Raw genomic sequence first — 11,694 nt, forward strand, 5'->3', positions numbered from 1 at the left:
ATATATGGGTTATCCAATACTTGTCATATCTTTGCCTGTTCCGAGTTGGTTTGTATTTTTTTTTTTTTTTTTTCTTTTTTTGAGACAGGGGTTCTTCATGTATCCTTGGCTGTCTAGGGGGGATCTTGCTCTGTAGACAAGGCTGGCCCTGAAGTTACCAAGATCCACCTGCTTTCCCCACTCCTCTCAACTCCTTCCAATGTTAGGTACCACCAATGTTTGGTTTAGTACCACCAAAACTCCTTGTTTTTTTCTTTTTTCTTTTTAGGTTTCTTAAGACAGGGTTTCTCTGTGTAGCCCAGGCTGTCCTGGAACTCACTCTGTAGACCAGGCTGACGTTGAACTTAAGAGATCCGCCCTTTGAGTACTGAGATTAAGGGGTTTTTAATTATTCTTATTATCAACTATACTTTCCTGCCTCTAAATTTTCATGCTTAAAATGCTTAAATTTGTCAGATAGGATACTGGATAATGTCACTACATAACAGGACAGTGTCCCAATGTAATTGCCATTTTTTAGAAAAAAATTGTCTTATTACTCTAATTTCTTGTAGAAACTAAGAAGATAGGGATTGTTATCTTGCTCACTGATTTTTCATAAGTCATTGCTACGGTTTCCTGGAAGAAGCTGGCAACCAATGAATCCATATGTACCCTCTTCCTGCTGCTAGAGTAAATATTTCAGTAACGAGGTACTATGGATATAAGAACAAGATACGTTCCTGGCTTCCAGGAGTGCTTACACCTATTGAAGGCAATGCAGACAACTGCAGTTTATGACCATGCAGTTCATGACCATGCAGTTTATGACCATGCTCTAATAGATTTATTTGCTTTTCAAGTAGAGTTTGAGTGTCTTGTGGCTCTTAGGCTTTTTTAGTGTGATTTTCGTTTTTTTATCTGTTTAGCTCAATATTTGGAATGTATACTAAACACCTGGTAAGTGTTGTTGACATGGGAAGTTTAACAGCTTTTCATATAAATTCACCTTTCAGTGTAATGATTTATTTCTCTCCCAGTCTCGGGCTTAGAGGGCTCTGTCTATCTTTTTATCTATCTATCTATCTATCTATCTATCTATCTATCTATCTATCTATCTATCTATGTAAAACTTTGTATTACTATTTATTTACATGTACATGTGTGTGTGTCTATATATGTGCATGTGCCGAAGGTTAGGGGCATCCCCTGGGGCTGGAGTTATATGCAGTTACAAGCTGCCTGTTGTGGGTGATGGAAATTGAACTTGGGGCCTCCACAGGAACAATACAGATTCCCAACTGCTGAGCCATTTCTCTAGCTCCCACTTACTGACTTTTGGTGTTAGTGATGAAGATGTTTTAAAACAGATTTTCATTTAAGTCTCTGGCTATAGTTACAGTCCAAGAAAAGTCACTGTTGTATCTGACCTTACTTCAGTTCTGGCGTGAACTAGTGATGGTTTGAAGATTAAGTAATCGTACTTTATTTTAAAGAATATTCTGAATTTCTTTTTATTTTTACATGTGTGAATTTTTGCCTAATTCTGTGTAGCTGCACCACAGAGGCTAGTCGAGGGTGCTGGATCCTTTGTGAGCCACCTTGTGGCTGCTGGGAACTGAACCTAGGGTCCTAAGCAAGAGCAGCAGGTGATTTTAAGTACAGAGTCATTGCTCCAGCACTGCTTCTATGGTTTTTAAGCTCGTAAGCTTCTTGATATGTTGTTGCCTTGATATACCTGCCTTTCATCACAGTGGGATTGTTAATTCATTCTGAAACAGTAGATCCTTAGTTCTTTCTGCCATCTGTTTGCTTGTACACTCAGCGCACATTAGTTATTTAATTCTCTCATAGAGATTTCTTTTTCTTTTTTTTTTTTTTTTTTTTTTTTGGCTTAATGGTGTTTGACAGTTCAGTTATCCATTGCTTCCTAGTTTGTTACTCAGTAGCTAAGTAAACATGTCTAGATGATAAATAAGTATATTACTGAAGTAAAGTTTTCCAGGACCATTACAGTGACTTAATACAGGGACTTATTTATGATCTGCATGGTATCCAGAAACAGCAAGTTTCAAAAGTCCACACACAGAAAAACCCCTCCAGATTTGTATAAGTAGCTATTTGTAGTAGTTATGCTTGCTTCAGCAAACATATACTGTATTTGAAATTATCATAGCTGCTATAGACTCAAGACCACAGCTTTCATCTTAACAGGAGTAAGAGCTAGTTTTGGGGTAGTTGTCCAGGAAAATGATTCTGGTTACCCCAAACGTTTTGTTCCAGTAGAGAAATAGTTTTATAGTTTTACAGAACCAAGTAAGCCATAAGTTACAACAAGTGTAGAGTACACTGGTGAGTCATTGGAGTGATGGTTCTAGCAAGACAGGGCAAGCTTCTCTATAGCTCCACGATGCTGTCTGACGCCAGCCTCAGTGTCCATCGGGTGTGAGAAGCCAGTGGGCTGCTGAGTTCATAGATTCCTACATGTTAGTTCAGACAAAGAAATGGGCAAGGCATGTGTGGTCCAGGGGGCTTGACGTGGGCAGGATGAGGTAACCAGCCTGTGGACTGGAACATTCCAGCTTCCTCACAGTACTGCTCTTCTAATGATGCAGTGAGTCTCTGCAAACACAGCTTTGAAAATATCAATTAGCTAATTAGTTAATTATTTTGTTGAGAATAGATATTTTACACAATATATTCACAGTAATTTCCAGTTTCCCAACTCCTCCTGGGTCCTCCCTCCCATCCAAATCTATAGCCATTCTCTCTCATTAGAAAACAGTCATCCAAATAATAAATAGAGAATAAAATCAGATAACAATATAAACAAACAAACTAGAATAGACTTTTTTATACAAGTTTTTAGTCATAGTTCTAAATTTTCAGTCAAATACAAAGTTTGATTGGTAATATTTTTAAGCATTTCTAGTCTTATAAAACTAGGTTTTTGTGTACTTATTCTCATGAAGTAATCAAAATATATGTATAATCTAATTAGAAGAGTAAGCAACAATCCAATGGCCCAGAGCCTAGTGATCCAGGGTCCATTGAGAAGACTAAAGAAGAATTTGTCTGGACATGCTAACTGGATATTTCAAAATGGTAACTACTCAGCAGATAGGGGCAAAGTTGGGAACTTTGTAATTCAGTGTTTCTGGACGTGGTACATATCAGGCTTGGTGGGACAGTGGAGTTGGTGAGTGGAAGATCACTGGTCAGTTACATCTGAGTCCAACAGGAAAATGGTTAGAGTTGCACTGCAGTATTGCCTTCATGGTTACCATACATACATTCCTAACAGGTTAATCAGCACAGATTTCCGTTCTCTCTTCTGAACTAGGAAATATTAAGTGTGAATTTTTCATGACAAAAGGCATTAGAAAAGCAATTTAAAGTTTTTGTTTCACATTGCTATAACATTCACAGCAAGTTACTGCATTACTCGGGACATTTGCATGGGGGCCCTGACTATGCAGTCTGACTAGTCAAGGGGGATGTTACATTGTCTCATTTGAGTTCTTCAAGACAGGACCTCACATGGATCAGGCTGCTTCCAAGTTGCAGTAAAGTCAGGGATGGCCTCCGGCTACTGATCCTTCTCATGCTGGGATGACAGACCTATACCTCCACCCTCAGTACATTGTTTAGCTGGTACTTCAGTTAGATCTTAGGAAAAGAGAAAAGACCCCATTAATGATTTATCTTAAATACTCTGTGGACTTAAAGAAGAATAGAATGCCATTTGTTCAAAGCATATAAACACACAGACATAAAGGTGAGGTAAACAGGGAAATGTGGCCTCAAGATGCCCGCACTAAATGCTAGGCCTGGTGCAGAACAGCTTCGTGGTAGGTAACATGGTGGCTGGTGCTTCATCAATTCCTAATTTCTAAAGTTTTCCTGTTTACCTTGTTTTACTCTCTCCCTCCCCTCCCTCTCTTCTTTTCCCCACTCCCCCTTCCTTCCCCCTTCCTTTCTTCTCCCCTTTCCCTAGCATTATAATTTCCATTAACATTTGAAAGGGCCATTTAGTATTAAATAATTTTATCTTTCCAGTGTTGCACTTTAAAAAAAAAAAACTTCACCTTCTAAGGCATTGCATTTATTTTTCTATAGTTTTAGATGCTCTTTTTTTCTTTGTGAAAGTTTAGGTGCTCTTTGGGTATATACACTGGAAGGCTATTGAGATTTAGACCTTAGAACCTTTGTCATTCAAAATGTTAATCTCTGTCACATTCACGTTATTTATCTCACAGTAGCAGTAGGGGAAAGATAGAGTTCAGAATCAACCTGGAGTGAGAAAAGATCTATTTAAAAATAGAAAGCATAGATGTTATAATGTTGAAAACCCATGCTTCTGCTATTTAAAGAAAAGCTGGAGCAAATACAAGCATGTCTTGTGGCCTAAGCTTGCTCTAATGATCTAGTTTCCATGGACATGAACAATTGAGGAGGCTCAGAACTAGTACCTTCTTAAAGGGCCCTACCTGGAACATAACAGACCTCCCAGCCCTTCACCCTTCCTTCCGTTCTGTGAGAATGGTGACATTCTCCCGCCTATCTGCTGTCATCAGACGAGCAGACATGATTTATGCTAGGAATCTTCAATATTCATCCACAGGACTTCAGATTTATTGCTAAACCCTGAACATTTTACTTTAATATTTTTTTCTTCTAGTTTCTGGTTTTTTTTATATGTGGGCAGTTATTAAAAAACAAACAAACAAACAAACTGTGACAAGAGTTTTAATTTTTCAGTGAACTGTAAAAGTATTTCCAGATTTTGCCAGTCTAGTTGTGAGGTTATGAGTAAAATATTTTTTATGTTGCTCCAGAGGCTTTTAGAGTTTAGTAAATCCAATTTCTTAATCTCTATTACTTGATTAGTAGCATCCATATGATTTATTAAAGAATAAATCTATAAGCACCTGTTTTCACTTCCACTAAACGTGACTTCACAATTATAATACCATGAGTGTTTTTTTTTCTCTTCCTGTATGTAGTTGCGTGTGTTGAACAGCAAGTCCAGGTTCGCATACTCAAGCAGTTCTGCCAGCCAGGCTCCTGATTTTTCTCTCTTTAATATTCATGCATTGAGAAAGCACTGTAGTTTAAATCTATTTATTTGACATAGCTGATAGTGACCAGTCACTACTGAACTTTCATTTATTTTGTATTTTTTTATGATCTTCTCATTCTTGTGTACCTACAGAGTTAGGGTGAAACCAAACAGAAATTAACACTGTTTCCTAGAGAATGTGAGAAAGGGACCCGTAGTGAAGGGAGGGGTGGCAGGATGGGAGTGGGACAAGAACACGTCATATACATGGTTGAGATTGTCTAAGAACACATTTTGTACAGGAAGGTTTCAGAGCAGGGTGCTCAGCACTTTTGGTGGCATGAAGTTCAGCCACACAGGCAATCCTGTAGTAAGCAGTGCCTTTACTAGCTTTTTACATGGGAGGAAAATCTCAGTTATTTAAGCTGAGTTTGTGATTAAATAGTGAAGAGAAGTGAAAAATAAAATCATTCCATGGAATATATTAAGTGTTTGGTATTCTTTTAAATATTATAGTGGAATTTTTAGATCTCATGACATACAATTAAATACATAAGTGTAACACGAAATAGTCATAACCATATAATAAATAAAACCCAAGTCTCTCATAATAAGAAAGCACTTCCGTTTCCTCTATAAAACTTCCATGGGTGCAATAGGCCTGGAGCTAGTCCTATTCTCCTACTGTCCACAGACTTCTCTTAGTCCTGCTGGGCACCTCACACATGCCCGAGTGACACGATGATGCATTCGTGTGAAATCATAAAAAAGTTGCTTCCTGCAGCTGTCCAGTCACAACAAAAGGACTTCACTGCGTGAAAAGCAAATGTACTGTTCAGCAGACAGGGCCTCATCTGCTCATGAGCCCACACCCATTGCTGCTGAGTGACAGAAGACAGGAGAGGAATTAGCTTGAAGATACTTGTGCATGGTATATGGTAATATTTTCATAGGAAGGAAGTGTCCAATGGCGGCCCCCAAATCTTCACATCAGCCTCCAGTTGTAGAATGTGTATGCTGTAAGGTCCTCTGGCTTTTTCACATGATAATGTCAACTGCATGGCTTTCCTGGCCGTACAGCTTCCCTGAGTCAGGGAAGGGATGGCTTTATCCACTGTGTATGAATCACAAAATTCATATTTGTTTTAGTGCATATATTTTTACACTGAATGAAACTATATTAAAATTATTTTAAGAAGAGTTAAATGGAATGCACTGTGTATGTTCTTTACAAGTTGTTATATTTGATAATGAGATTAAAATGTAGGGGTAGAGAATCAAAATTCTATTGAGTATTCTTTTGAAATATTTTAAAATAGTTCACATATAATATTAAAGAATAAACTTAGAAAAATATTACAAAGATATATAGGCCTCCTAAAAGTTTTCTCTGTGATACATTTTAAAGACTGGATTATATTTCTGCTAATTCTTAATGTAGTTTTCATTGTGTTGTGGTTATTTTTTTTTTAAAAAAACAAGATTTGCTATATTGTGGATTTATGATATCAGAAAGATGGTGGCTTTAAGCGGAAGCCGAACTCCTTTGAGATCACTGTGCAGACAGACAGCCCATCCTGGCAGTGCTTTCTGATGAGCGCTCCTTTCTAGTTAAAGCATCACTTTCAGTTGTATGTTCACTATGTTTTGCTAACTGTGTTTTCACTCTTCACTAATCCTGAGCTTTTTTTCAGAATCTGCTGTACCTCAATTCTTTGCTCTTTCTTTCTCCTTGTTTCCTCTGCAAGCTGCTGCGCCTGTCGTTTCTGCTCGGTCTGAGGCTGATCACTCTGGTTCTGACTCTGCCCCTCCTGCTTTACATACCTGTTTCTTAGTAAATGAAGGTATTCTCTCTCACTTTGGAACAACACTCCCTTTTCCTCTCTGCTTTGGCCTGGTAGACTTACTCTTGGTTTTTATTTTCTAATCTGATTTATACCTCCATCTGCTTTATTTTGTATGAATCCCATTTTGAAACCTTATTTGCTGAACTCAGTGCCAGGTGCCAATTGTAAAAACTATACTGTCCCTCCCGCCTAGAGTAGAACATGTCTGCTATCATCTAGAGCGCTGTTATGAGAGTGCAGGGACACTAGTCTTGGCTGTGAGGTCTTTGTTAAAAGTTGAATTGTCACAGTGCTTTTTGCCATTTGATTTGTGGCATTAATGATAATAAGCATATTTTACATGCACTCTAAATATATGAGAGACAGTGTGCTGTCTTTATATTACTACCATATGCCCTAGTTAAGTGAGTATGTTAATTTTCCCTCTCATTTGAAAAGTCTTCAGATTGGTTATGCAAGCTGATAGGAATTCACCTTTTCTACTGTTCCTGCTTCAGGCAGAGGCATAAAAGTCTATAATTGAAGCCTTTGGATTCAGTTGGGCTAGCATATCCTTGTTGTGTAGTTACACAAATGGAAACTGCGTTGGGGGACGTGGAACTGAGAATGGACTATTCAGATATGCTGCTCAGTCCTTTCTTGGTTCAGCCACTGTCTCCATGTGATCGCAACGTTTATCAGTCTGTGTAAAATAAAGAGAAGGAACTTTCCAAAGTCTAGAATACACCTCTAAATGATTCAGACTCTTCACCAAAGCTAATATTGCAAGGCCATTCAAACAGAGGGAATGTTAAATGTTAGGTTGCCAGAGAAGCACAGAGCCCCTGTTACGAGTAGTAAGTACTCCCCTGGAAACAAAATATAGGAACTTAGCATGATAATATATTGTTTGTTTTGTTTCCCTATCAGAGGACTATGCTTGTATGTGAAGGCTGGATTGGAATAAATTGAATATTTGTTGAGCTATTTTAAAAATAGTTATTTTTCAGTTTACAATATACTCTCAGGCTTTGGTAAGGATCATCATGTGTGAAAGCTTAGCTGATCAGTAGTTGAGTAAGACTGTGTTTGCGAGGCATTAAAGCTAATCAAGAGATTACTCATGTGAGTAATTTATGTATATACCCATATATGTATGTATGGATATATCCATGTCTTGTAAATTTCAAAATGAAATGTGTATCCATCACCTTTATTAATGCAATTACATATTTGTTATCTGCTGATGAGAATTTCTTACTGAAAGGATGAATTTTTAAGTAGGTGACTTTTCTCTTTAATAATTTAAGAGATCACTTTATAATTTATTGTAGTGTTTTGTTATTAATTTAGAAGACTGCAGTTTTAATTCTTTTAAAACACAGAATTGATAAAATTCTGTGTTCATAGATAATACATTATAAATGATAGCAAATGCTTTTTCATCCATTCCTGATTATTTGTCTCTAGATGTTATCCTTGGGAGAAAATGGCACAAAATACTGAACTAATAATGGCCTTATACATAATTTGAGATGAGGCATTCATTGAGTTTATAATATATAACATATAATGTATATTATATATAATATACAGTTTTGTACACTTATAAAATAAAGGTGAAGTAACTCATAAAACCTGTATACTAGTATAGTGATAATCTTTCTCTTATAATTAGATTTCATATCAAGAATCAGAAATTTGGAAAAATTAAATTGATTTTCTGCCAGTTGGAATCAGTGATGGTTAAGACTGTGAAATTTGGATTACCAGGTTTTTAATTTTGTGGAATGTCTTTATATTTCCTTAAAATTGACATTATGCTACTTCGGCTTTGATTGTGACTAAATTTCTGATTCATTTAGTAAGAGAGATGATTGTATGATCTTAACTAAAGCCTCTGACAAAAAGGGAAGACAGCTTCTGACTGGTATGTTGGCATCACACAAGTGAGGACCCGTGTGAATGTCTGTGTGAATGCTCCTTATGTGACAACAAGTTCACATGTGTAGCTCTCCCATGTGTTTATTCCATCCTTTCCCATCTTCTAATATCTTTATTTTAGAAATTTTTTTTAGAAATGTGTTTTCTATGGGAATTTGGCAAAACTCTGTGGACAATTGGTTTTCATTGGTTTTTAAAAACTTCACATCTTATAGGTCTACATATAAATGATTGAAATATATATTTCATGTCATTTTGTATATAATAATATTAAACTAGAATTCTTTATAACTTATAGGTCTTCCCTTTTTGTTTTTGAAAAGTGTGCACAAATAAAGACTTTCTGTTTATTGTAGAGTACCAAGATGCCTAACGCACTTGTACTGTGTCACCTTTTGATAGGCTGGAGCCAGTTAGCTGCCATGCACTGTGTTATGCTGCCTGACCTGCTGGGGCTTGATAGATTCAGGCCTCCTCTCCTGGAGATGCTAGCTCGGAGATGGCAAGACCGATGCTTGGAGGTAAGGTTGGGTGATAAGGAAGATACAACTATTTCCCAGATTCAGCGAAATGTGAATTTTAAGCAAAAGTGACTTTATCCCCTGTGCCTTTAGCAATTACTCATCCCTTTTCAGAAGATACAGCTTCAGGATTTCCCCACCTTCCTCCTTTGTCTCTGTAGTAAACAGTAAATGTTTATTTACTGTGTGTTTATTTATTTACTTCTTTAACATTTATTGAGTATTTCATTAAGAGTTTCACATACTTTGTATAGTTGTTTCTTAAGTGTTGGCTTCTGTAGAGATCGTGCACTCACATGCAAGGACATTTAACCCCTACATGCAAGGACATTTAACCCCTTCCCCATGACTGATGAGTTGATACAATCCCTTCCATCAAATTTCCAAGGGAATACTCAGAGACCAAATGGAAGGAAGGTCCTATGTTATAGTAAAACAAGAAAGTCTTCCAAATTATAATAGAGCTGGGTTAAATGTCAGTGTCAACTATTATTAACTTGGTAACCCTGGATATTTGGCTTATTCTATTTGTAGATAACTTGTAACGTAGAGATAATAATGTAATTCTCATGAGAGCACACGTGTTACTAGGGTATGGTACTGCATGTACATCATGGATTACGCAAGTGTACAGTTGCTAATTGGCCATGATGTCACTGAGAAAGAATTTGATGGGACCTCTGTATGTCTGTCCTACTGTTGAATGAAACATCTTAATACTTTAAGATACCTGCCTGTTTTGGCCTCTGTTGGTTCAGCTCCAAGCAGAACTGAAGCATACTAAAATTTGCATAGATTTGAATTGAATAATTTTAAATTTACTTTAAAAGACAAGATACGTATAAAGAATGTTTTACTCAGACTCTTTTTAGATGAAGCTGAGTTATTCCTTCAGTTATAAATAGTTAATAAATTAAATAAATTGATTTGTAGTTTGCTTAAAAATAGACTACCTTCTTTGGGCTCATGCCGTGGAATTTATGCTTAACATAACTAAATTTAAACTGCAAAATAAAAAGTTGCATGGCCAATTGGAAGAAAAATTGATATGATTTTGAAAAATGATTCCCTCTATAAAACTGAAAGAGGTTACGCAGGAATCTATTTACCCATTTTGTTTGTGTCTAGGTATATGTGAATCATGTGGATTTATACCTATTTGATTATATAAAGGATCAATGCTTGAGGCAACGTTGATGTGATAAAGTAGATAACAAATATTAAAAAGGCTTGGTGAAATGTAAATTTCAAATCAAGAAATAATTTTTTGGAGCCCTCTGTCATCTCTCTGACTCAAACATTATTATTCAGTGAATGGCTTTAACATATTTATTTGCCTGTCCTGATCCCTTTCCCTTAGTTCCAAGCATAACTGTAGTATATAAGGAATTCATTAAATTAGGTTACGTTTCTATTGGGTATAAGGAAAAACAATTTAATTCTCCCAACATTGATTTTTAACAATAATAGTTACATGGAAATTTAATAATTGAAATGGCTGTATTATAAGAATGCTTTAGAAAATCAAGTTTTAAGCATAAAGCTAATTAAATGTCTGTCCGTTAGCTTAAAAATATTTTTGAATGAAAGCATCCTTAATGTCTGCCATTGACTTTAAAGTATTTTTGAATGAAAGCATCTTTAATTATGTGTAAGATGCAAGCATTTAATTATTCCGTAACTACCTACTTCATTATTGGACCAGTAGTCTTTCTTATATAAATAAGGAATTTCTGTGTTTTCAAATTTTATATCACTATGAATTTTCTGGTTTGTGGACATCACTTTATGAACTGAAGTGTTTCTTTTCTCTCATTGTCTCTGCGATACTGTTAGGTGAGGGAGGCTGCACAGGCCCTGCTTCTAGCAGAGCTGAGAAGAATTGAGCAGGCAGGACGGAAGGAGACTATCGACACCTGGGCTCCTTACTTACCTCAGTATATGGACCATGTCATATCACGTGAGTTGTAGTGCTTTTCTGAAAACCTTGGGAGGGCTCTGTAGAGAGTACCAGGCCGCCAAGCGCCCATGCTTTTGTGAAGTGAACACAAGTGGGAAGAGCTCCTTAAGGCTGGTCTTCTCTATTTGAACCTTGGTAGTGTAGGCTATGGCTATTAAAAAGAACAAGATATAACAAATATCAAAATATTCACTAATGATCTGACTATGAAATAAAGTCCCAATAAGAAAAATTATCCCTACCCTATTTAACCCTAACTTTTTCCTCTGCCTGTTGTTTCTTTGGACTTATGGGTTCCACATGATCCATACTGATCTTGTGGTATGTGTAGAGACCTCTCGCAAGTTAAGATTACATAGCCAGGCAGTGGTGGCGCACGCCTCTAATCCCAGCACTTGGGAG

At 36.7% G+C, this 11,694-nt stretch overlaps 1 protein-coding gene across 2 annotated transcripts in view; it reads left to right on the forward strand.

The window, feature by feature from the left end:
• Positions 1-11,694, forward strand: part of Wdr7 (WD repeat domain 7) — a 277,721-nt gene that overhangs the window by 75,926 nt on the left and 190,101 nt on the right. Inside the window, exons 17-19 of one of the 2 annotated variants that reach the window (XM_021215119.2) lie at positions 6,790-6,885; positions 9,214-9,332; positions 11,169-11,292. In XM_021215119.2, coding sequence (XP_021070778.1) covers positions 6,790-6,885; positions 9,214-9,332; positions 11,169-11,292 — 339 coding nt within the window. The remainder of the gene's footprint in view (positions 1-6,789; positions 6,886-9,213; positions 9,333-11,168; positions 11,293-11,694) is intronic. The other variant, XM_021215120.2, reaches the window with a different exon arrangement.

The sequence above is a fragment of the Mus pahari genome, chromosome 15 (genome assembly GCF_900095145.1).
Source record: "Mus pahari chromosome 15, PAHARI_EIJ_v1.1, whole genome shotgun sequence".
Taxonomy (NCBI): Eukaryota; Metazoa; Chordata; class Mammalia; order Rodentia; family Muridae; genus Mus; species Mus pahari.